Here is a 27,624-nt window from a genome sequence, read left to right on the forward strand (position 1 = left end):
TGCTGACACAATATTTAATAACTATTGCAGTATTGTATTATTCACGGTGACAATGTGATTTTTGTGTGGTAGTTTACTTGCAAGAACATAAAATACAAGAACCCCACCCTCCCAAACCATAAATGATGGTGAATTGGAAACCTTGTACTGGTTCAATTCATTTTTGATTGTTTCCTTACTGTCTTCTTTCCACATTTCTCCATGCTCTCAAATCAAAAAAGACATTCAGCAGAAAACAATATGTGGTATAACTATGAGATGTTCAGTGAGCGGATGACAAACAATGCCAGATTGTGGCCCCTAAAAAAAACATTTCAGTCATAAAAATATATTAATCTTTCTCCTTTATCACCTTTTGATATAAATATAGACATTTAAATGTAATGAAGAACATGCATCGACTAGTTCAAAAACAGAGTGCCTTAACTAAGGGCAAGATATAGGAACTAGAACATGTTGACAGTATCTACTTATTGAAATGATACATAAAAGATTACTAAAATGTTTAACGCACAGAAACCAGATCATCTTACAGGTGTTTGGCACACAAATGCAACAAAGGTAACAAAGAAAAAAGGTAACAAAGTAACAGGCAGTCAAAGCTTTAAAGGGATAGTTCACTCAAAAATAAAAACAATCCGACATAATTTACTCGCCCTCATGTCGTTCCAAACCTATATATGACTCTTATTATATGATATTTAGCAGAATGTACAAGTTGATCTATTCCATTCAATGAAAGTGAATGGGGACCACGGCTATCGAAAAAAGCAGCTTGGACATTCTGTTAAATGTCTACTTTTGTGTACCACAGGGGGAAAAAAAGTAATGTGGGTTTGGAATACCATGAGGCTGAGTAAATGAGGACAATTTTCATTTTGGGTTGAAATATTCTTTTAAAAAGCACTTTTCTGACATCAAGATCTTGCGTTCTCCAGTTAAAAGAAACCCAATACATTATTTTATTCTTCCAGCTTCTTTAACTCTTCTTCTAACTCACTCTGGCACTGCAGCAGTTGCTATCTCCACTTTTCCATGCATGTCCTTGTCAATCCTACAAAGAAAAAGAAGAAAAAAGATAACAGTATAAGGGATAAGAATTAAAACCATACCAACACTTCAATTTGATTAGAAAAGTACAGCTTTTAATTTTTTCCCTCACATAATTCAATACAGAGACAACAAAAAGATGGTCTCATGATTTTACACTCAAAGGTTTAGTTTGATCACAAAGACAACTTTTCAAATGAGGTTAAAAACATTGTTATACAAGCAAAACAAGCATTTAAATCCATTCATGTGCAACTTAAGTACAAACTGGCTAAAACATTTTATGAAATGTATGAAGCTTGTACACGTTAAACTGGTGTGGCTGGTTTTCAAGGTGCTGCCATAAGGATGCTAAGGTTCTGAGTGTTTTTAGCACGATATGATATGGAAAACAATGTCTGTAAGTGTACTCTGACTCTCAACTCTCTGTATTGTCCCTCCTTTAAGTTTTACACAATGCATCTTGTGACGTGTTCAGTGGGACATGCAGCGAGCAGTGAGAATGTCCATCAGCCAGGCATGCATTTGAAAAAATTGTAAACCACCCGTGATTTAACTGTTCAAATCCTTCACCATAAAATATGATTTACTGGCATGGTCATACATACCATACTAACAGTGGCAGAACTGAGAGGACAGAACGTCAGAATCTAAATCTGTGTTCATTGCAAACACAAGCAAGTTAGTGCATTTGGCCAAAGACCTGAATTGAATTAATAACAGTAATTGGATGACTCAGATTTGGAATATCAATAGCGTCTAAGGTTCCATCTAAACAACACTTCTGTCCCCCCCACCCCACTCTATTATTATTATTTATATATGGCCACTTTATTAGGTACACCTTGCTAGCTCTGGTATGAACACCATTTACATTCAGATCTGCCTTAATTCTTCATGGCACAGATTCAACAAGGTGCTGGAAAAATTCCTCAGAGATTTTGGTCCTATTGACATGAAATCATCACGCAGTTGCTGCAGATTTGTCGGCTGCACATCCATAATCTGAATATCTCGTTCCTCCACATCCCTAAAATGCTCTTTTGGATCGAGATCTGGTGACTGTGGAGTCATTTTCAGTTTAGTGAGCTCATTGTCAAACCATTTTTTGATGAATTGAGCTTTGTGACATGGTGTGTTATCCTATATGTGATGCTCTTTTGGTACTAAGGTACTAAAAATATCCAACACACCATTACACCACCAGCAGCCTGAACCGTTAATACAAGGCAGGATGGATCCATGCCTTCATGTTGTTTACGCCAAATTCTGATCCTACTGTCTGAATGTTGCAGTAGAAATCGAGACTCATCAGACCAGGCACGTTTTCAGCAGATTTTCACGTAGATCAGCAGTTTCTGAAATACTCAGACGAGCCCGTCTGGCACCAACCAGTTCAACCACGTTTAAAATCATTTAAATCATTTTCCTCATTCTGATGCTTAGTTTGATCTTCAGCAGATCGTCTTGACCATGTCTACATACCTAAATACATTAAGTTGCTGCCATGTGATTGACTGATTAGATATCAGTGTTGACAAGCAGTTGAATAGGTGTACCTAATAAAGCGGCCGTGAGTGTATAGTATATGCATAAAAAAGTAATTGTTTTTAGTATAAAACCAAATGAGTCTACCAAAATGAAATAAAGAAAAAAAAATCTAATAAATAAACCTTATAAAGAAATGAACTGCCTTAGATGTTTTTTATTTTTTATTTTTATTTTTATGGTGTTCACTGCATGGAATCTGAAACTGTAACAAAGATAGAATGAAAACTACAGGAAATATTGCTTGTCTCTCTGGGTTTTATAATGAAAGGTCAATGCTGGAATTTCAGAGCAAGTCAAAACTTTTTGCTTAGGAAATGTGACATTGTGCTCAATGTAAAATCAAAAAAGTGCAAAACAGCTGCATTATAATCAACATAATTATAGTTAGATGACACAGAAAAAATTTAGCATCTTGATGAGAATCAAGGATGAAAAGAAGCTCGAAAAGCAAATTTAGGTGGACACTTAATCAAGCCAAACGCTTAATTGTTAGTTTCGTGCAATTCAGATGTAGTCTACAGAGATCTGGCAGGGATCTCTGGAATGAAAATACAGATACCTTTTACGTTTTTTCCTATTTTTTTCTTCGTCAAACCTTAGAAGAAAGGCAGGGAGAAGGGGTTAGGGCATAGAGAGTTTCTGAAGATACCACAGCCAACAGCAGCTAGTACTTAGCAGCAGATCAGACTTTCAATAAAATAATTACAAAGCTGGAATACTGCTGAGAGAAGAAAACGGTATGGAAGGTAATTTAGGTATTTAGCATTGTTCAGTGAAATGCATGTACAGTAGAAACAGATTTTTCCTATAAAAACAGGAAGTAGTGCTCTAACAGGCAGAAGCAGTATACTACAGGGACACTTACTCTTTAATACAGTCTGGTATGGAAACATACTCCATCGGGACAAGCTCAGCCAGGTCTGTCAGGCTGAACACATACTTGATTTTCTGGCTAAATTTTGAGCTGTAATTAGAAGTTTTGCATTGAATAAAGCAGCATTAAGATATCAGGTCATTGCAGAAAATCATTTTATTTCCAAACATATCTGAAAATAACTAGAACAGGACTGACCTTATAAAAGGTTTCGTGAGGGCCAAGAGGGTGCGAATAAACCAGGACGGGTGCACAATTATCAAAGACTTCAAATTCTTCCTTAACCTTGAACAGAACAGTGTTGTGCAACATAAAGTTTTTTTTATTGTTTAGAGATATATTTTAAAAGTTTGAAAAAATGTTCACATATATATACAGTGCTGGTCAGAATTATTTGCCCACTTGGCAAATATGATCAAAGATGGCTGTAAAAAATAAATCTGCATGGTTAATCCTTTTGATATTTTATGAAAAACAAATTGCAAAAATCTAACCATTCATTGAAGTAAAAGAATTGAAAGTGAGGGGAAAATCACATTATGAAATATTTTTTTTCTCCAAAACTCGTTGGGAACAATTATTTGCCCCCTTTTATGAAATACTTTTTGCAACCTACCTTTTCCAAGATAACAGCTCTGAGTTTTCTCCTGTAATGCCTCCTATAATAAAAAGATGTCCAGGACCTCTGGGAGAAAATTAGGCCCACAGCATTAAAGATACAGCAGAGTATTTCATTTTACACATGGGGTACTTTTTTATCCCTGTGTGCACCAAACCCATCTTAAGTGTTTGCTGCCAAAAAGCTTTTTTTTTTGTTGTCGTTTCATCTGTCCATAGAACGTTTGAAAGGTAAATGACACTACTGGAACTTCTAACGGGACGGGTTCTATGGTCAGATGAAACAAAAAAATTAGCACACAGGGATAAAAAAATGAAATACTCTGCTCTATCTTTAATGCTGTGGGCCTAATTTTCTGCCAGAGGTCCTGGACATCTTGGTCAGATACATGGATTCGATCAAATACCAACAGATAAAAAAAATCAAAACCTGACAACCTCTGCTAGAATCCATGTTTGGATCTTCCAACAGGACAGAGATCCAAAAACAAACATCAAAATCAAAACAAAAATGGGTCACTGAGCGCAAAACCAAGCATCTGCAATGGCCATCCCAATCCCTGACCTCAACCCTATAGAAAATGAGTTGGCTGAACTGAAGAGAAGCACCACCAACATGGATCTGGGAATCTGAAGGATCTGGAGAGATTCTGTATGGAAAATTATCTCTGATCTCTTGTCAGGTGTTCTCCAAACTCATCAGGCATTATAGGAGAAAACTCAGAGCTGTTATCTTGGAAAAAAGAGGTTGCAAAAAGTATTTAATAAAAGGGGGCAAATAATTGTACCCAACGTGTTTTGGAGGAAAACATTTATTTCATAATGTGATTTTCCCCCCACTTTCAATTATTTTACTTCAATGAAAGGTTAGATTTTTTAAAATAAAATATCAAAAGGATTAAAGGCAGGGTAGGTAGGTTTGAGAAACTAGCAGAAAACTGCTGGATTTTGAAAGTATCCAACAGAGAAACTCCCACCCCCTCCCTTGTGGGCTCCTTCCAAAGCCACGCCCCCAAAACACATGAATGCGTGATGCCAACCGCTCAGCTGGAGGACGCGTTTACCAGCGCCGAGCGGAGAGGAGCGCAGTGCATTAAGTGACATCACCTTTTTTTGCCTTTTTTGCCTGCGATGACTGTATATGCAGGAACAGGTGGTACTGGGAGTTTGACTGCTCTTTTTCTGCCATAATTGTGAGTCTTCCTAGCTTCCGGCCGGAACGTGCCTCTCCTCTTCCGAAATGAGCGAGTCAACCGAGTGCGCGCATGTGGGCAGCTCCTGTTGCAGCAGTGCTGGTAGTCATAGCAACGAGGGAGAGTGACAGTCGCCCGGTCAATCAGAGCACTCGGTCCGAATAGAATAATGAGCTGTGTTTATTGCAGCCCTGAGAGGACTACAGACACTATTTTTATAAACTCCTTTTCAGAGTGCTTACATTTTAGATATGTATTGGTATATAAAGACAGTTTAAACAAATTTGGCAAAAAGTGTTTTAGAAACAAATTGCTTACCCTGCCTTTAACAATGTAAATTTATTTTTACAGCCATCTTTGATCATATTTACCAAGGGGGCAAATAATTATGACCAGCAGTTTATATCAAAAGTTTTGGAACGGTAAGCAGTTTCTTCTGCTCACCAAGGGCTGCATTTATTTGATTAAAAATACAGCAACAACAACAACAACAAAAAACAGTCATATTGTGAAATATTATTAAATTTTTTGTTTAATTAAGAATATTTACAAATTTCTATGTGAATATAAAGAAAAGTTTAATTTATTTCTGTGATCAAAGCTAATTTTTAGCATCATTACTTCTTACATTGCATTACATTACATTCTTCAGAAATCATTCTAATATGATGATTTGATGCTCAAGAAACATTTCTCATTATTATCAATGTTGAAAACAGTTATTTACATTTTTATTTCAGGATTATTTGATGAATAGGAAGTTCAAAAGAACAGCATTTATCTGAAATAGAAAGCCTTTGTAACATTAAACACTAACGTTCAAAAGTTTGGTGTCAGTAAGACTTTTTATTTTATTTTTTGGGGGAAATAAATCAAATAAATCAATCATTTTATCTATCAAGGATGAATTAAATTGATCAAAAGTTACAGTAAATTTTGTAATGTTACAAAAGATTCTATTTCAAATAAATGCTGTTCTTAACATAATTTTTAATATTATTCAATGCAGCTGAACAGGTTTAAACATCTTTCTGGGTGACCAATGTTTTAAAGAAAACGAGAGTGAGGATAAAGACAGAAAGTTCATTTTTGGGTGAACTATCCCTTTAAATTACTCAATGAAATTAAAGTCTGTTAGTAAATACTGTCAAAGAGTTTCTCACCTTCGATCTATTTGCTGATAGCACTTCCTGAGCCAGCCCACACTGGGCATCTTTCGGCGTGAGGTGGCTCCGTTCAGGTATACAATCATATAGTTCTCAGCTACAAGCAGTTCTAGTGTTCCTATGACATACCTGAATGATACACAAAACGTTAGTTGCAAAACTACCTGAGGTTTGAGGCATCTGGTGAGGACTTGTCTACAACACTTTCAGTGTGTCTAAGAAACAGTTACTCAAGAGACTAAAGGTGCGGTCATATTAGTGAAATTTCAGCAAATTTATAAGGACAAAAAGGGTAAATTGTCTATTGTATTAATCAATGGTTTGAAAGTCACTTTTAAACAAAGCAGCTTTCTGTTGGTCAAGAAGCCAAATCCACATAACCCTCTTGAAAATTTTCTAAATCTGCGTGGGTAAACATTTCACCCTCGCGCAAACTTCTCCATTGCGTGGAATCCCATTGAAATGACTGGATTTCTGACGTGAAAATTCGCCAAACAATGGCAAATGTGACTGCACCTTCAAAGACGTCTAGACATGTTAATTAGTTCAAAAGGCTTAAATCATTGGTCTCCAAAAAAAACAAAAAAAGAGCCTCAGGTGGCACAAGTATGGACTCTGCAGACAAAATCATGATGCATATTGTTGGGGGAAAAAGACAATACTGCGAAAGGAAAAGGCTGTATATAATTGCAAAAAGTATGTATGCTGTGACCATAACCCAAGAATTGCGATATTTTCTTTGCAGATGCACATGAAAATGGCAGGACTTATTGACAATCATAAGATCCAATCTGATTTGGCTGATTTCTACATCCATGTCATATTTATTGCATTTAGTCAATCATATTCTAGTCAATCTATTTAGCCGATGGAAATAACATTGATTGTAGTTGATAAATTATTCATGAATTGTTATTTTTTTTCAGATTAGATTAACACTGTACTATACAGGTTCTTATCAGTCCAAAGGGGAATAAATCTTTAATTTATTTAACACATATTTGCCTTAATTTCATCAATATGTTGCAGAGACTACTGGAGAACTATTTGACTATAATTGGACGCTTTAAATGTCAGTTTTCTCTTACTATTTTAAAGGGTTCTTGACAAGAATAAGTCATATGGAACCACTAGAAAAAACATCTACAACTTACTTGAAAAGATTGTCCATGATGTATCTGTAGTTTGGTTGATTGCTCTCAGGCATAAAGCAAACAGCAAACACGATGATGGCATTCAATCCATCGCCATAGTAACCTGTGATAAAGGGGAAACATGTTTGACAATGGCCACTGGCAAACGTTTGAACGCTAGTTTGCACTTTTACAGCTATTAAACAACTTGACTACCGGTAATCCAATCTATCTAAATCAACAGCACAATGTAGAGTCTGTGTAATTGTTCATTTAATAACAGAATGCAAGAGGCAGTTAGAATGAAAGCAACAGCTGGTGGTTTGCAAAAAATAGAGGAGTGACAGACGGTAAAAATCACTTCAGGCTGAAAAGGTAATGAGGAAAAGTGAAAATGCAGCTACATGCCATGAAAATGCTCCGAATGTATTCGGTTTCTCATACTGACAGTTTTGAATTACACGGAATTCACTTCCTGAATGGTGCAAAAAAGAAAACATGCTTGTGTGAATAACGCACAGGACACACTGGCATGGCGATGTGTGGTCACTGACCTCCATGGCTGATAACCCTCTTGTAGGGCTCAATGGCCTTCATGTCCACTCTGTGCTCCTGCTCTCCAAAGCGGAAAACTCTCCAGCGACGTCCCTCCTCCCGTTCCTCTGTGTTGGTGTACTCCTGCACCGACTCCACTCCTTTACGCAGCAGGTCTGAGTTTTTGGGTTTTGGGAGATCATCTGACAAGGGAAATAATGGGGTGTTATCTATTTAATACTTGTATGTGTGCCGTTTTCTTTCAGGGTTCAGTTGTTACTGTATGTGTGCATTTATGTGATTAGGAATGATGCTATACCAACTTAATTCAAATGGAAAAAAAAAAAAAGTAAAACTTACCCTCTTTTTACCTCTCAATTTTGATTTTTTTATACCTCGCAATTCAGACTTTATTACATGCGATTGTGAGTTAAAATTTCACTGAATTGCGATTAAGCCTGAAATAAAGCAAGAATTGAGATATAAACTTTTTAAACAATTCTGACTTCTCACAATTCTGACTTTATAACTCACAATTGTGAGTTTGTATCTCACAATGGACCACTTGCACTGAGCTTCGTGACACACTTGCGTTTGGAAATAGTACATCTCACTTATTTCTGGTTATGTTTACTTTCAATGTACTGTGATCAATGAGTTGAACAAACGCCACCTAAAATAAGTGTCTGCAATAAAAATTAAAAAAATTGGCAATTTTTATTGACATGAGAAGGTATTCTGATGTCTACTCTGTGAAGAATTTCCAGGTGTTAAAAATACGCCATTATTTCACCACAGGGTGTCAGTGCTCGTCTAAACTAGTGACCGCGACATCAATACAACAGATGACTAACATTAGTACGAACCACAAACATTTATTTGGATTAAATATTTTAATCATTCTTTGTCATTTTTCAATGTCAATCTTTTCACTACTTGCATGTTTATGCCCAAAATACTATAATATTCAAAGTAGTTGACTGTCATTCTCCTCTACGCTGTGTACATTATTGATTAAATAGCCTAGCCTATTTAACATCGTTACAGGCACCTCGCGATCATTCATTCATTCATTCATTCAACTATTTTAAAAGACTGGAATAAACACCAGCGCACACAAGCAATCCTTTTAATAGTCAATTTCATTTAAAAATGTAAACCCAACAGATATGAAATGTCAGAAAGAGAAAAAAAACTGTTAATGAGAAGATGAGCATATAGGACTGCTGCAGCTTAGTGGATATATTTAGCCTATTTATTATTCAGAATGCACAAAGGTTGAAAGAAAATGTTTATAGGAACATTTCAGCAGGCTCAAGATAATTAATAGAGATCATTATTCATTGTTTTAATCAATTAGCAGCCATAGAACATAGTGATTCTCATGCATGAATGTGCGCTGAAATCCCAATATGTACTTACTAGAATGTGAAGTAGTTGTGCAAGTAGTCCATTGTATCTCTCAAAAAAGGGGAAATAAGTCAGAATTTTCATTATTATATATATATATATATATATATATATATATATATATAATTATGTGTGTGTGTATATACATGTATGTATATGTATATATATACACATACATACATATATATATATATATATATATATACACATATATACATATATATATATATATATAAATCAGTCATTGTGAGAAGTCGCAATTCAAGTTATTAATTTTTTTATTCAGTGGCGGAAACAAGGTTCCATATAAACTTCCTAGGAGCACAAAACAAGGTTGAAAACACTTTTGTGTGCCAGAAAACACAGGCAAATGAATGAGTATTAAATCATAAACATAAAACTATGATAAAATAAACTATTTTATGTGTGTTCATGTCTCTGATAATCTTAAATCGCAGCAAGTCCAAAAATCTCAGGTAGCACTGTCACATAATATATCTTTCTTCAAAGAGGAATTATCCAGAATCAATTTCAAGACGCTCCATGAAAATGTCCCAAGATGGAAGATTCAAGAGAATATACATTTTATTCAAGCATGACAGAAACAGGGTGGCACAGACAGTGATGTGGTCGCCAGGGTGGGCAACGCAAGGGCGATGTTCATCATGCTCAAAAACATCTGGGCCTCCAAGAGATAGGAGAAGCAACCAAAATGAGGATTTTCAACTCCAACTGAAGTCTGTTCTCCTATATGGGTCGGAGATATGGAAGATGACCAAGCGCACACTGCAGAAGATCCAGACTGTCACCAATGGATGCCTACGGCGCATATTCAAGATCTGGTGACCCGACCGTACCAACAATGAGGAGCTCTGGCAAAGAGCCAATCAAGAAGCCATCACACAGCAGATGGGGGGAGAAAGTGGGGCTGGATTGGACACGCATTACGTAAACCAACGAGTAATGTGATACGCCAGTCCCTCACTTTGGACCCTCAAGGAAGACGAAAGAGGGAACGGCCTAAGAACAGCTGGAGGTGAAACACTGAGACAGAGCTGAAGAAGAGTGGTATCACCTGGACTCAAATAGAAAAGACAGCCTAAGACCGTGCCCGCTGGAGAATTGTTGTCGATGGCCTATGCTCCAGGAGGAGCGATGGGCAAAAGTAGGTAGTAAGTATGACAGAAACGGCAAGGATTATTTGCGTGCGCAATGTATTTTCTTAGCTTTTTAAAAGTACGCAGTGATTAGCTTAGCAACAAGCTAATATAAGACTACAGGAATCAACTGTAAGCATAACTTATTTGAGCTTTTAAAATCAGTCACTTCAATTTTGATTGGTACACGGTCTTAGAAGGGAGCTGCCTATGTAGACACAGACAGTGAGGCAGCTAGCTAGGGTTCCGAACAGAGCTAATGAGAAAATTCTCCATTACCGCTGTCGTAAATAATTTAGCCTAGCACAGACTACCGTCATACACAATCTATTGGTTTATCCAGCACCGGCTTTGGAAATAACGATGTCCACAGAAAAGGTAAGAGTATGTTGCATGATTTTATGAAAGTATGATGTATTGCGACATCAGAAACGAAGAAAAACAAAACAATGACATTGCTTGCATCTTGTAGCCTCCTTCAGCTCTCGTCAACGAGTGTAAGCCAGTCCAATGTTCACTCTAGTTCGAGCTCTTTCTCTATCATGCTCCCATTTTTTTTCTTAGCCTCCTCCGACATCATACTCTTCCTTTTATTTGTAGACTCCGTCATGATGAAAATTCAAAAACTACCTGGCTGCTAGGTATCTTCCATTTATATGTACCTGCCGAGTGCGCTCCACCCAGAGCCTTGCTCCACCTATTGGCTATTGTAACATTTGCCGTAAAGCAAGTCAGATTTGTAGTTTCTTATGTCTCATTCGAACCACAGATCCGCTACCCGATCTGGCAAACTTGCATAGTGCGGTTATAGTCGATATGCAGAAGTGCCGTTCACCCTGTTACGAATTGATGAACCACTGAAACGATTTTGGAAAAAAAATTTTTAAGGTACAAAACAATCTTTGGTGTTGCTTTAAATGTAGGGGAGGTACATTTTTTAAGAACACTTTTTGTTATAATGGTTGAAACTCCTCATATCCTGATAGTAATCAATAATAGAAGTGGTCTAAATATTACAACATGTACATATTTTGTCTGTGGAAGTCTCAGGACCAAACATATTTTTGTCCAATCATTGCATTTGGTCCGACCGATGTCCTACCTGCCTGTCAACGTATGTATTTCCATAACTCTACGCACCTGCTCACGCACACATCACATGTCATCAGCGCATTCAATGAGGCTATGTAGAGTTGTAGACAGACGTCAGTCACCGAGCACCACAAATAACAGCCACCTTTTACAGTTCCCCCTGAACCCAAACAACGAGCTGTGTTTAGAAGGAGGCATGGCTTTGGAGACGCTCTGAAGGGAGGGTAGGATTTAATACTTTCAAAGCTAGCTTGCTATTGCTAGCCACTCCGAAATTGCCTACTTTACCTTTAACTGTATTTAATATGAGCATACTTCAAATCTTAATTGTTATATAAATATATTTCACTTGCAGATAATATAATTTTAATGAACTAAATGGCTGCTACAGTGTACCTAAAGAGTACACTTTCATGACAGCTTCTTTAAAAACCTAAGTACACAGTAATAATTTCAAATTAAAAGTTTTACTTTAAAGTACATTTGAAATCATGATGTTGCAATAATCCCCCCCCCCCCCATTAAACACACTAAACCATGTGTTAAGCACCTGATTATAATTTTAACTGTAGTGTGTTCACACTTTATGTAAGTGTCAAAAATTGCATTTAATACAAATTTAAACTAAAATAAATTTTAATTCAATTGTAAATAACATGCAATTAAGTGTCTAAAACATTACATTCAGTTTGCACTAAAGTATATTGATTAAAAACTAATTATTTTCATATAAATAAGAACACTTTTTAAAAGTATACTAAATGTACTTCTTTTTCAGGAGGGAAAGCCGTGGTGATTTAACAAAAATGATCAGGACACCAAAATGAGGCTGATGAGGCAAAATCAGATTTGATGAGATTGGAGGAAATACCATGCACAAATCAAAATCCAACATCAAAATTTTAAACAAAAACAAAGGATAACCTCTGATTTGTAGTGTCATTCCATACCATACTAAAAGGGTGATCTCTCATAAAGAAAAATAAATCAATGCTGTAGGACTTGATCGGGGAGTAAACATCCAGTCAGGTAACCTTACCACAAACCGCAGGCCTGCGGCCTGTCGCAAACGAATGAGAAGAAACAATCCTTCCAGGAAAGAGAGAAGAGAGCAGCGGGACAGAAAAACAAAACAAGAACACATAACACTGTTTAACTAAGAGTTATTGCACAAAAGCTGGTCCATGAAAAGATCTCTGTACTGTTAGTAAGGAACAATTCTACAAGATCAGAAAGACAGTTTGAATGGCTGCAAAATGACTAATTAATTAAGATTAGTTGCTGTTAGGGATTATGTTAAAAGGGTCATGAACTGGATTATTTTATAATGTTCCTGGTTTGCCCTTGTAATGTTAGTATGATTATTACATCAAAATTGTCATAATTTAGAAACAAAAGTCATTTTTCCAAGCCTGATTTTAGCCCTCTGATTTGAACGCTCTGTTTGAAGGGGCGTGTCTGTGTGAGACTTCAGCGTAAACGCCCACTGCTGTGATTGGCTGACATCTTTGCATATGAAATAGCTGGTATTACAAGTGGAACTCTCTCGAAATCTTTTACTTTGTTTTTACCATTACAGCTATCGAAATTAACGAATCATGAAAAGTTAGATGTATTACATTACATGAATAGTTGCAGTTGATTGCGGGAATGAAGAGATCTCATCATTGCAATACAATTTCAGCACTCTCACAAATGCTTTCACCAAATAACTATGTAAACACAATGTAAATACTGTAAGAACTTGGTTGTGCAGTGTAACAGCGTCAATGATTACATAACGGGAGGTTTGGCAAGTGTCCAGATAAACTCGCGATGTGTGATTGATAGCTTGGGTGATCGGAAAGGGATCGTACTTTGATCGCTTTCTGTATGTAGTTTAATCACAGTTTAAATAAGATTATTTTCATCCAACTAAGAGAAACGACGTGAAGTTGATCATTCAGGTCACAGGCTTGATTTACTGAATAATTATACAATAGAAATCACTGATCACAGATCAGCCATTAGAATAAACATGATTACTTACATGTTTGTGGCATTGCTGGCAGATCTATATCGTAAAAGTCTATTTGCAAAGCCTACGCCGAAATTTACAGAATACAAACAAATAATGCGCCGAAATTTACAGAATACCCCCCCCCCCCCACACTATCCTAGCATTAGGATCCTTTGGAAGGTAATGGTATTGATCCTGTGTAGACCTTTTCTCGTTCTCATGTCACTATTCACAAACGCTCCAGTGGCCTTGGTTTCAATTAAAGCAGTTTTTGAAATAACAAAGCAGTTTTGAAACTTACAGGGTATTTTTATAGTATAACAAACTCTTAACTAACGCAAGATCAAGGAAAATGTGAATTCTCAGTTCATGACCCCTTATGTTAAACTGTTAACATTTACAGGTTTGTCCACCATCATACCTTCCCACTCAAACTCATTGCTGTTGTCTGAAGGAGTGTCTATATCATCCAGGTCCAGTTCTGTACTCTCATCCAGCTCATCAGACAGGACCGAGCCTTCACTGTGGTCTAGGTTTAGGCTGATGTCCGGAGCCAAAAGTTTCTTTTTAGATTTCTTTGCACTGTTTAGTCCGTAGGACTGTGGAGCTGCAATTTTAGTCAAAAGAACAAAATCTTTCTAAATGTTTCCTGACCAAAGTAACAAGTGAATAATTGTCTCTACATATTACATATATTGGGAGTATATCATTATGGCTTACCAGGTGCTCCTTCACCAGAAGACCCAGTGAAAAGCTCCTCATCAAGCTGAATATCTTCCTCCTCTGGGAGTGGCCTGAAAACCCAAATTTAAAAAACATACTCACAATTTATCGTACTATAATTTAGATGTTACTCTAGGCTTGGGCAGTACAACGGTGTATATATTAGGGCTGTCCAAATTGACAATTAATTATTTTCTGTTCAACGCATCAGTTTTTTTCCTGGCATCCTCTGGTGTTACATTATATGACCAAGCTGTCATTCATTCAAATGCATTTAAACCTTTCAAGCGCAATTAGACGCAAAAGACAACTCAAAAAAGATGCGCTGTCTGAAAAGCGGCTCTATGAGAACAAACAGGAAACAGGAAGCTAAGGCGGGACATATTGAATGGCTCCTCCGCCTTTTCATATACCCAATAGCGTTTAGTTTACCTCACAGACTGCAAGTCGTACTTTACAGCACCATGGAAGCGAATCCGAGTGCTGATGATACGTTGGATTCAATAGTAGAGGTGTGAATAAATCATTTTTTTGAAGTGGTTCTTTTTAGTGAACCGGTCGAATTAGTTCACCAAATCGAACTAAAATCGTTCAAAACAGTCTCGAGTCAGCGCTGATTCACAGTTGACACTGAACATGCGTGTACTACATGTACAGCCACGGTCGCTTTGTCCAGGTGGTATTTATAGCATAGGGGTCGGGAAGCTTTAGATTCTAGAAAGCATTGGACAGATTGGACAGAAGATGTGATGAGAAGCTGAAGTCCACGGTGACGTCATAAAAAGCCATGATCCATTTTAGTGGAAGTGAGAGACTGTTTTGAATGCTTATATCTCCTAAATGCGAGTTTTGGAACACACCAGCTTATTCATAACCTTAAGGCTAACATATTCATACTTAAATTTAGATTTCAGGGGGACTTTAAGCAGAAAATAATGGCTAGCTTAAATTTTTTTTTTTTGCATTTATATTTGGTCACATTACATATGTGTATAAGTTAGATATTTTACAACTACTTTGAATCTGGCTCATCCTATTAGATTTATAAGGTATAACTGTTTTGAGTCTTTATTTTTGCCGTAATGCCGGACTTATTCATTTGGTTTGAATAATCTTAATATTGTAGTTTGCATCCAAATAAAACAAATGATCTTTTTTCCCAGCTATGAATTAAACATTATATTAAAAAAAATACATTTATTTAGAGTGCAGTTCAAATAAAAAAAAGGAAATCAATTTAGATTAAGTATCTTTCATTTGTAAATTGTATAATCTGCAATAATTATATATATATTTTTTAATTAATTTTATTTATAATATATGATGAATATAATATATTATACTACATTATATAATAATAAAAATAGTCTGGTTGTTACGCATTATAATACTTTTTGGGTTGAATTTCCAGCACAAGCAAGATTAATTACCACAAGACTTTTTTATGCTTAAAAAAAAAATCGAATGCAAATCTCAAAACTGCATTTATTTGATAAAAAAATACAGTAAACTTATTTTTAATAACTATTTGAATATTAAATATTAAATATATTCCTGTGATGGCAAAGCTGAATTTTCAGCATCATTACTCCAGTCTTCAGTGTCACATGATCCTTACGAAATCATTCTAATCTGCTGATTTTGTCCTCAAAAAAACATTTCTTAATATTATTAAAACTGTTGAAAACAGTTGTGCTGCTTAATATTTTTGTGGAAACTAATTTACAAGTTGTCAGGATTCTTTGATTACAAAAAAGTAGACATTTGTATAAATGTGAAAGTCTTTGGTCTTTATACTGTCACTTTCAATCAATTTAATGTGTCCTTGCTGAATAAAAGTAATAATTTCTTTCAAAACTCTTACTGACCCCAAACTTTTGAACGGTATGTATCTTGCAATATATACATCATGAAAAGAAAAGAAAAAATGCCCACGCTACCACAAACACACACACACACACACACACACACACACACACACACACACACACACACACACACACACACACACACACACACACACACACACACACACACACACACACACACACACACACACACACACACACACACACACACACACACACACACACACACACACACACACACACACACACACACACACACACACACCAACAGCCTACCTGGGGAAATCCTCATCTTGCCACTCCTCCTTTAGCTCGACCCCTTCCATTCTCAGCCGAGCCTCTGTGGTCGCCACTGACTCCTGGTGCTCAAAACTGAAGGCAATGATAATAAAAAAAATGAACCCATTAGCCAACTGTTTTGACTTTAAAACAACTGTAATTCATACTCTGTTATTCACTCACTAAAAAAACCAATACATTCGAGTTGAAAGAGTCCAGAAGTCAAAATCCGATACTGGCTTATAGTCATTCATCACAGAGCTCAAGCTGCTGTAGTTACTGAGAAATGGTTGAAAAGACTTTTAAACTGCCTAATAAGACCACTGCACATTAAGACGCAGTGTATCGCAGCTTACGGCATAAACAAGTCCATATGGGCTTCTTTGGTGCGCTAATCTCAAATCCAAAGGCATGTAAACTCTTGAGGACTTCACACACAACAAATTCTGTTACATCCGAGATAAGCTCTTTTACAAATGGAAGTAGGCGAAAGTGTTTCACCTTCTTTGGGGAAAGATTTGGGTGGTGACTTTGAAAAAGCCTGAAATTCTTGGACTGTGTTCAAAGTTCAATGTTTTGATGTAAAGAACAAACCCGCTCTAATTTCTTGGAAACAGAGCATGTTCAGACGCTCTTCTTACTAGAACTAAAGTCATTTCACAGCGAGATCACTGGTAGGACGGGACGCTCCTCAAGGGTTGATTTTTTTTAATATTTAATTAACAAACACTAGATCCAATGTTTGAATACATTTATGATTTCGACTGTAACAGAAGAGCAAAAACCACAGAAAAACAAATTCATTCTCATGAGATGTGTTCAGGCTGAAACTTAAACCAACACCATAAAAAAATGTTTGTTACTTGAAATAAAATAAATGTTAACTTCAATAAAATAAAATGTGCACAAACTTATTTTATTTCAGCTAGATGTCAAGGCAACATTTTAACTTGATCAATAATTTTTTTTTCTAATAAAAATAAAATAAATGAATAAAAATAAAATATATCTTTTTTTTTTAAAACACAAACTTTAATTGAAATTAAAATAATACTAAACACTGGACTGGAATAGTTTACTGCTTAGCGTGTGGAAAAATGCAATTTCAAACCCTTTTAAAACACTTATTTGGGGGATTTTGCAAAAAAACTTTAAATAAGCATCCAAATTAAACTGAAAAAAGAACAAAAAAATATGAAACATGGCAGAATTGGTAACGGGGTTGCAAATAACAGGTGGTACAGTAGCTGTTTGGGAGCAAATGTTTGTTTGAAGCAGTGTTATTTTAGTATTTATATACTACATGGCATTACGCTTTTTTTCATATTTTTAGTTTCAATTTAATTTTAGTTTATGTGCTTTTGCCACTTTTATTAGTTTTTGAACTATTTCTTATTTAGCTTCAACTTATTTTAAGACAATTTTTTAAAGTTTTTCTAACATGTAAAGTTAAGTTCAGGTTTTTAGTGTAATACTTACATTTTAGTTTATTTTCATTTATAAAAATAAATTTTAAATAATAATTTTAAAGCATTTATAAATCTAGGTCTGTTAATAAAAAAAGAATCATGTTTGATTATTAATGCATTATTTAACTTTAAATATGAAAAATCTATGATTTTTTAACATTTAAATATTGTAAAAATGTTGTTCACTAGTTGACAATAGCTAACATAAAATAGCAATTTTAACTTAGAGAACTATATTATAAAGTGTCACCATATTTTTTTTTTTAAATGTAAATATATATATTTTTTAAAGTGTATAATAGTCAAATTAAACAATGAAGAGGTAAGGATAAAACATTAAAGATTTCTGCTTGTGTTGCTTCCGGTTCATTTGTCACACAGGAAACAGAGATTGAGTGCATTGCATTGTGGGACATAGTATTCTATATAGTGCACTCATTGCATACTGCATATTTTGGCGAATGCATACGTATAAATGAGTAAGATATTCCATGGATTCAGAAAATGTTCACACTACTCAATATGTAGACTGCATACTGCAAAAACAGCAGTTTACAAGTATATTGTGAACATAGTCAAACGTCCTAAGTCATGTTCAATCAAAAATAAGTTCCATGTACATAAAAACCTAAGATATCTCTTTCCAGCAACTTTGCCCTGTTATTTGTGTGTGTGTGTGGTCCTAGCAAACCTTAAATTATGGAGACAAAATTTCCCACAAAGATTGCAAAATCCAAAACCCTTGTCGGAACATTTTTTGGTCCCCCTGAAGAAAACAGCTGATAAATCATACTAAGTGATGTTTTTTTTTTGTTTTTGTTTTTTTAAAGGTAAAAATGCATAAAGTTTTCTGTGATGGGTAGGTTTAGAGGATAGAATATACAGTTTATAAAATCATTATGTCTATGGAAAGACCCAATAAAACCACAATGTATGTGTGTGTGTGCGCGTGCGTGTGTTTTGTGAGTCCAGGCTGTTATGTCTTCCGATTGTAATGAATGAGGCACAGCAAAGGAGTCATTCATCCACCAGCTGTTTAGTCATTTGAAAGAGAAGCTGGCGCTCAGATGTGAAGGGGAGACGTGGGCACTGCTTAACTGTGGATGGGAGCTAATTGCCATGCCATCCATGTGGTGTCCGTCATACTCCTCCAGGGGGAATGTCTGCTGCTCTTTATGCCACCCTCCCTAGCAGAGATCTGCAACAGTACACACTGTTGTCATGGGACACAACGCCGAATGCTTTCTCATGTCACTTTGCTAAAACTAGTACAGACATAAATAGGAACACACTATGTTTTTAAAACAACTTTGGACTTTCACTGTATGGATGAAAACTACATTGATTTTTTTTCTTTTCTGTTCATGACATGAGGGCAATAGCAGCTCCTAACTGAAAAACGTAGGTAGAGCAGATTCTGGTTCTTAGCACTAGTTTATGTTTAACATTTTGTAACTTTACATTAGGGATGCACGATATATCGGCCACCATATTGGTATCGGCCGATATACCCATGTTCACTTTTAATGTTGTTGTTATCGGTCCGATAAGAAAATTTGGTCGATATAATAAAGCCGATAAATAATGGATTATTTCCTGTTCGCCATGATGTTTTTGAATTGCTTGAAATAGGATTCAAAAAAGGAAAATACGGTTGCAAGTGCAACATGTGCAGCGCAAGTCTGTCATATAGGCTACATAAAATTACAATGAGAACATTATAATTGTTTGTTTGGGACATGGATTTTATTGGTGAGACTTTTGTAATCAGGCTCTAAAAATGATATAAAAATTTGGATTTAGATGTATCGGCCATACTGTTCATATCGGTGCATCCCTACTTTATATTCTAATCACTGAACATCCAAAACATTTAAATTTGCTGTTCAATTCCTCACCCTCAGACTATTGAAGATGTAGGTGACTTTTTTCTTCTTCAGTAGAACAGTAACATACTTTTAGCTTTGCAAGTCAATGGCTTACAGTCACTTTGAGAGTAAAAAAACAACAACAGATAAGGGCAAAACAAAATGAATAGGCTACCCGTGGCTCCTAAAGATACATTGAGATCTTATGAAGCAAAAACTATTTTATTTTTTTTACAACATTATTACCTGTAATCCACAGCCTCTGCAAACGGTCCATAGCGTGTTCACAACAGTCTTTATTACAGGTAATATTGTTGTAAATAAAGTTCAGTTTCTTGCACAGACCGATCGTTTTGCTTCATAAGACCTCAATGTATCTTCAGGAGCTACGGGTATTAATTTTGTTTTGCCCTTATCTGTTATTTTTTTTCACTCTCAAAGTGACGGCAGCCATTGACTTCCATTATACGAATCACCAATGACCAGTTTCAGCTAAAAGTCTTTGTTACTGTTTTACTAAAGAAGAAAAGACACCTATAGGCTACTTCTTGGATGGCCTGAGGGTGAGTAAATTACCAGCAAAATTGTATTTCTGGGTGAACTATCCCTTTAAATCCAACCTGTCAAATAGAATCACAGATGATTAATCCTTGATAATTGTGGCACACAGAGAATTAATTACGGAAACCATGTACACACTTGGCACAAAGTGCATGATTGAATAGACTGTACACACCTGGAGACTGTTAAGAGTAAATAACCTGCAGGCGTATCCTTTTGCGTGTAACCACTCTTTAAGTGACAATAACAGCACAGAAAGAAAAGGCCATCCACGAACAGGGTGCAAAATAAAGTCTGAAACTCAAAAATAAAAAGTTTTTTTAACCTTCAGAAAATGCTGATCATCATTTTATTTTTATATAGGGTTTTAAACCCTGTTACCCCAATTTGGTCTAAATACAAAAAAAAAACAAAAAAAAAACTGATTTGTAGGGGTGTCAAAATTAATCGTTTCTACGATACATCGCGATGCAGACGAGGACGATTCGGTATCGGTTCAGTAATAGACCATAACCGGTTAATACTGACGCTTTTCGGACGTCATTTGTCGCGCGTGTGCTTTGTCGCGGTAGCATACAATGGCAGAGGAGACGAGACGCGAGTGCGAGTAATTAAAAATGCTCCGAATACTTTAAAAGCCTACATCTATTCTGGGCACATTTCGGTTCTAATGAACAACCTGGTAAGCACGACCTGGAGAAGACACGCGCTGTGCGCGCTCATGTCACGCACACATAGAGCTGATTTAAGTATCCGAACCCGATGGTGAAATTACAATTATTCTGTGTTGTTACGCGTGATTATAAATGGATGATCGTTACCTTCAACAGCGGGCTCGGCGACGGTTGATGCGCGCATCTCTATGGTAACATTATACACTGATGAATGAGCGCTGCTTTTAAATGAACATTTCTTTACAACAAAATTGATTTGACACAATTTAATTTACTAAATGGCATAAACAGGCTTTACTCCCTTGAAACTTAAACTGGAATGTCACTGTTTCTGTCCGTGCGACTTCCCGAACAGGCGAACACGAACACACTTTTGGAGTAAAAAAATTTAAATTGCAGATGCAGTGCACCGCGATGCATCGCGATATCGAATTGAACTGAATCGATGACATGATAATCGTAATCGAACCGAACCGTGAGACAAGTGTTGGTTCACACAGTGATTTGGGGGATTCTACAATGTTCTAACAATAATCATGGAAAATAAATGACAAAATAAAATAAAAACTAGTATGGTAACAGGTTTGCAATTAACCGAGAGTAGCTACACAACCTTTTTTTTCTCAGATTTACGCATTTCAATCAGTAGTACAATTCCATCAAATTGGACTGAATAATCCATATGTATTTTAATTGAAATAACTAAACCATTATTCAATTCAATTTGATGAAATTTTACTATTAATTGAAACGTGTAAATCTTTAAAAAAATGCTTAAAAATGTGTTGTGTAGTTTGGGAGCAAATGTTTGTTTGTAGTAGTGTTATTGTAGAATTTTGAATTAGATTTTATTTTTACATTTCAGTTTTCATTTCAGTTTTAGTTTAAGTCTGTTCTGTGCTTTTGTCATAATTATTAGGTTTTTTTTTACTTTTACCATTTAGTTTTAATTCATTTTTATTTCCATTTGTTTTAGTAATTTTAGTACTTCAACTTAAAGGTGCCATGTGTAAGAATTGAGGTAAAAATATCCAAAAAATGAGCTACACGCATCAAAAGGATGAGAAGAAATAAGGGCGATGATGTCATTAAAAAAATGACAAGTTATAGTGCTGCAGAGATATCAACCTGAATTAGCATGCTAAATTACTAGCCACGGCCCGACAGGTGTCATAATACCAGTTTCGGCCATGGGAGGCAGTATGCGGGCAACATAACCACCAGCCAAACTGCAATACACGAATAACTCGCACGGCTTGTGGGCGTACTTGAACCTGATGTGTTTGATAGTTAGCTCTACCCACAGATCCGATACGGTTTCCACCTGTTATCTACCAGAGCCCGTCTCTACCAAGCTGATGATAAAATGTAACATTAGCTAATTATATTATGTTAATTAAATTGCTTTCCTGAGGTAAATCTGACATATTTGTTCTCCAGCTATGTTATTGACCTCTGCACGCTGATTAAAAAAAATGTCTGGTCGATATTATGTATGAGGAATACATTTTGGTAAGTTGTAGCCTACTGTATCTTTCAACAGTGTTCGTGTTTTTTTACTATTAGCTAGTAGAGATGATCGGTTCACGTGCGCTAGGGATCTGTCGTGTAACATTTACAAGCGTCAAAACGGTATATATTGTTTGAATTGCGTAACAAAATTGACAGAATCTGAGATTTTCTTTATATCATAACTAACCTGCTCTGTCTAGTCTGTCGGTCTCCGTGTCCTCTTTGTTTTGCGATTTTTCTGTGCGTGGCAAAATTGATGTGTGGCGTGACAGAGCGTGTGAAAAGTGTCAATTGTGTGTGTCTCTGAGTTGGCAGCTCTGAATGGCGCTAGCTTGGTCAACATCAGCGAATGCTGTCTGTCAAATTAGGCCCTGTTTACACGAGAACGATTCCGGGTGAAAGTGTAAAAATATTTTATCGGATGTTTCTTTCGTTTACACGGCGACGGCGTTTTGGGGGCTTAAAAACGCAAAAAAGTGAAACCACCCTCCAGAGTGGAAATCTTAAAAACGCTCCACCGTCACGTTCCCGTCTAAAGGGTAAAAACGCAAATCTGCTCACTGTGGCTCTCGTCGCGTACGCATTTACGTCACAGGCATGCGCCAGTACAGGAAAATAACAACCAAACATGTCTGATTATTTCCATACGTCAGACCTTCAAGTTGCCCTAGCAGCTCTGATAAACGTACAAGAGTCTTTTCAGCAGTTGTACAAAATATTCTCAGATATTGGTGTTGTTGTGTTGCAGTGCTTCACATTGCCACCTAGCCATCCTGGAGTGCATACTACATCGAATTTCACACACTTTTGCGTCACCATATGCACGCGGATTTCCCCCCCACCATATGAACGCGGATTGACAACAGAACCGGAAGAGAATACAATGCTGAATAAAGTCGTCGTTTTTGTTATTTTTGGAACAAAATGTATTTTCAATGAATCAAAAAATTCTAACTAACCCACTGAGGTCACATGGACTACTTTGATGATGACTTTATTGCCTTTCTGGACAAGGACAGTTTACCGCACATAGATTTTCAATGGAGGGACAAAAAGCTCTCGGACTGAATCTAAAATATCTTAAACTGTGTTCTGAAGATGAACGGAGGTCTTACGGGCTTGGAACGACTTGAGGGTGAGTCATTAATGACATAATTTTCATTTTTGGGTGAACTAACCCTTTAAGGCGACCTTATTTTAGAATGCATCACCCCATGGCATGTCACGTGACACAGCGCTGTATGACAGATCACCCCGCTTTTTTTGTTTTGTTTTTTATTCCAAATATTCACAAACTTTTTAACTATATCATGAACTACCTGACTTGATTTTGTTCATAGAGAATTGATTGGATGTTTGTGGTTTGCTATTGGTCGATCTCATGTGAGTGACAGGCTGCCCCGCCCTCGCGCTAGTAAACACGTCATCATCAGAGAACAGACGTCATTACAAGAAGGAGGGGATGTTATTTTGAATAAAAATTATGATGGCACAGATAAACCATTTATAATAAACACTGATATATTCCATAAAACAAAGCAGGAGTGTCAAATATGATTTCACAGGGACTTTAAAAATACCTTCCATTGTGTTCAGCTGGTGAAGAGAGTGTGTGCACAGGAGTTGAAGTCCTCACGCCTTGTTTTTGTCTATTGTCTGGACTCGCTGCTTCCTGCGGTGGATCTCCTGCTCGTATCCCACTGTTTCCATTCGCCAGTGAATTCCCTGTTATGGAGTCCTCAGGTTGTTCTTCCCCAGAATAAACCGAAGATGATGATAATGATGTTGGGCTACTTATATTTCTGTTTTCTTGCGTCTCAGATGTCCAGTTGGGTGTGTCTGATTCGGGATTAACGTTACTTTTGTTAGCGTTCATATCACTCGAGTCTCTCTGGTATGAGACTTCTTCAGTCGCTATTGCATCTGTGGCCATGATCGATCACGTCGGGGGGTAGGTATGTGATCGATTATTATCGATCAGCAAAACACAAGAAAAACAATATTTCGCACGAAAAACAATCCTTAATAATAAACCAATCAGGACTTTACATAGTTTAATATAACTTTATCTCTGATTAATTTCAATAAATATAATAGGTTATGTTTAAAATACGAGCGTTTATGTGGCTATCAAGTACGTTGCAAAGCAATCTTGCCCTTTTAAGTAAACTTCCCCCGATGTGTGTGTGTGTGTGTGTGTGTGTTTTTAGTGCGCAGTCAGACCCTTTTCCTCTCCTGCTTCCTTCCGAAAGCACAACGGCTGTCAGTTTAGCGGATATAACGGTGAGATTGCGTGTCGATCATATCAAAACACATGCACATAACACTTAAAATGGTCGATAACGGTCTAGAGGGCAGATTTAGTAGCTGACAAACTCTGCGGATCCATCTCATCTGTTGTTTTAACCGGCCGTCATTCTTCTTTTGGAAGTGTCGGGTAAATTAAGTTGAAGTCTGACGCAATAATACCCAAACCTCCGGGCCTCATTCAAAATAAAAGTCTCCCGGTTTCTATACTAAAAGTCACGAATGAACTCAGAAATTAAGATTAAAAAAAATGGAAATGTTTTATTAAGTGTTTATTAGATTAATGCGGGATGTGAGATTAATGTGTTGGCATTTAAAGGTGGCACCCAATGTTTTTCTGTCTTTCTTTCTTTTTTTAAGTTAGTGTAGTTTACCAAGGAGTCAACACAACAGCGTCGGTGAAGAGTTTGAGATGAAATAGACGTGATGTCCGAAGAAATTCAAGGTAAATATCACTTTTGCACAGACTATTTATTCCAGTCACTTTGTCAAATTATCCGAAAAGTGTTAAACTTACATTTAATTGTGAATGCTAGGCATAAAATTAGCCTTATTAGCAAGACTTTCCTTCACGGAGTTCTAACACAAAGGAGCCTATTTCGAGATGTGGTGCAAATTACACTGTTAATGTATTTTGCGTAGAATAGTTAATAAATCCCGATATGCAACCGCCAGTGGATATACGTTATGATTGCGACTTAATGAATGAGTCGAATAGAGAATTGATGTCATAACATAAGGCCGTCAAGTATATTTATATATATTATATATATTTATATATATTATATATATTTATATATATATATATATATATATATATATATATATATATATATATTATATTTATTTATATTTACTATTGAATATAACTATTCAATAGTAATACAGAAGATGGCGGCAGAACACTATTAGAAGGACCTCGCTAAATTTAGTGATTCAGTGTCAACATTGAAATCACAATGTGTTAGAATAAAATTATTTCGATTAATGTTTTTATACTCCGTGTTAGTAAATGGAGGTTTAGTAAAAAAAAATATACAAGTTAAATTTCCCCATATTTGATGCCTCCAAAACCTGCACAAAAAGTAATATTTATAAGATGGTTTTAACTGTTTGTAAAATAAAGCTGATTATAAGATAGCCTATTATAATTTAAGTCATTGACATTAGTGATGCATGTCTACGGCAGAGATTTCTTTTATATGTCAGTTTTCAAGAGCCTCATGAGAATGACAACATTAACTTTTAGTCTATAGATGCTGTTCTGAAATTTCAGTTGACTACAGTAATTAGCAAAAATTAGCAATTTTGAAAGCAATGCTATAATATTAAACCTCTTAAATGGTGACTTGCTTTAACAATTCTTCTTCAAATCTTCTCTGCTTCAATCATTATATATAGTTGTAAGCTTAAATCTTAATACTCTAATAAAAGTGAAATTGAAACACCTGAATGTACATATTTAAAAAAAAAACATGTGTGTGTGTGTGTGTGTGTGTGTGTGTATATATATATATATATATATATATATATATATATATATATATATATGAATGTATGTGTGTATATAGCGTGTGTGTGTGTGTGTGTGTGTGTGTGTGTGTGTGTGTGTGTGTGTGTGTGTGTGTGTGTGTGTGTGTGTGTGTGTGTGTGTGTGTGTGTACATCTCTGAAATCATTTTGAAATGTCAGAATCTTTTATGACAATGTCAATATAGAATATTTTCAAAACATCTGAATATGTCCATTTTCAAAACGAGCAATTATGAGCAAAACCCTTTAGTGCAAATACTTTTTTATAGACTATAATTATGTAAATAATTGTAATAACCTATTTATTCTTACTTATAATGACATAGGTGTATAAATAGTTTACATTTACTTTTTTAACATAACAAAAACTATTAGATAAAACTATCAATATTCCCCCAGGAAGCGATTCATTTAATGATGAAGTCCATGATTTATTGGTCTTGTCTTATTATCAAATGAGGTTACTTCATACTGCACGATGAGAACAAGCAATTAGAGTATGCAAATGAGAGAGGACTCTGAGCTTTCACTAATTTTGTGACAGAACAAAGAAAATTTACAGAGCTTATATCTAAAATGCTAAATAGTCACATTAAAAAAAAATATTGTACCCAGTTATTTTCTTAAATTGGACTGACTTTCATTTCAGCATCATATTAGCATAGTTTATATCCGGATATGGATGCTGTATAATGTCTTGGTTGCTTCTGGCTATGGGCGACTGATAAATGTACCACAGATATCTGCGATGTGTGCTCAGGATCATAATCACTAATTAACATACTGCTATTTGCTCTGTCTGATCGAACGGCCTCATTAAGTAACAGATAATCCCACAATATTCAAAGTTTGCAGTACCTTTTTGTTTCCGCTCGCCCAGATGTTTGCAGAGGCTCTGTGCAGGCGTTATACACAAATACAGAGCAGATGCTGACTTTGATGTGTGAATTTGTGCACAAAAAGTGCATATCTGGACCATCAGAATTATCCAGGATGGGATGGTTAGTCGTGGATTTCTCATTAACTAAAGCAAATTTGCTTAACACATTAAATA

The 27,624-nt window shown here is 36.0% G+C and overlaps 1 protein-coding gene and 1 long non-coding RNA gene across 5 annotated transcripts in view; one reads left to right on the forward strand and one right to left on the reverse strand.

Moving 5' to 3' along the window:
- bnip2 (BCL2 interacting protein 2) lies at positions 1-25,236 on the reverse strand. 4 transcript variants are annotated; one of them, XM_077211098.1, is made up of 12 exons: positions 24,312-25,202; positions 16,645-16,740; positions 14,498-14,571; positions 14,199-14,384; positions 8,140-8,322; positions 7,607-7,709; positions 6,450-6,581; positions 3,674-3,760; positions 3,467-3,565; positions 3,161-3,196; positions 1,659-1,706; positions 1-1,054 (listed from the first exon to the last, which is right to left on the reverse strand). In XM_077211098.1, the coding sequence occupies exons 1-11, from the start codon at positions 24,662-24,664 to the stop codon at positions 1,694-1,696; spliced, it is 1,362 nt and encodes a 453-aa protein (XP_077067213.1). In that variant the 5' UTR covers positions 24,665-25,202; the 3' UTR covers positions 1-1,054; positions 1,659-1,693. The 4 variants fall into 4 exon arrangements, with proteins under 4 accessions (XP_077067213.1, XP_077067214.1, XP_077067211.1 ...); XM_077211099.1 differs by lacking the exon at positions 3,161-3,196; XM_077211096.1 differs by lacking the exon at positions 1,659-1,706.
- LOC143721030 (uncharacterized) overlaps positions 24,548-27,624 on the forward strand; it is a 4,077-nt gene continuing 1,000 nt past the window's right edge. Inside the window, exons 1-3 of the long non-coding RNA XR_013196673.1 lie at positions 24,548-24,690; positions 25,408-25,483; positions 27,451-27,571. This is a non-coding gene — a long non-coding RNA (uncharacterized LOC143721030). The remainder of the gene's footprint in view (positions 24,691-25,407; positions 25,484-27,450; positions 27,572-27,624) is intronic.

The sequence above is a fragment of the Siphateles boraxobius genome, unplaced genomic scaffold (assembly GCF_051911475.1).
Source record: "Siphateles boraxobius isolate OS27281-9 unplaced genomic scaffold, OSU_SipBor_1 65, whole genome shotgun sequence".
Taxonomy (NCBI): domain Eukaryota; kingdom Metazoa; phylum Chordata; class Actinopteri; order Cypriniformes; family Leuciscidae; genus Siphateles; species Siphateles boraxobius.

Excerpts from the sequence above, each read along its gene's own strand:
- bnip2 (XM_077211096.1), bottom strand. The coding sequence starts at position 24,664 with ATGGCCACAGATGCAATAGCGACTGAAGAAGTCTCATACCAGAGAGAC. Across the intron at positions 14,572-16,644 it reads CAAGATGAGGATTTCCCCAG|GCCACTCCCAGAGGAGGAAG; the intron begins GTAGGCTGTTGG and ends TTGGGTTTTCAG. Across the intron at positions 1,055-3,160 it reads AATAGGAAAAAACGTAAAAG|GATTGACAAGGACATGCATG; the intron begins GTATCTGTATTT and ends TTTTCTTTGTAG.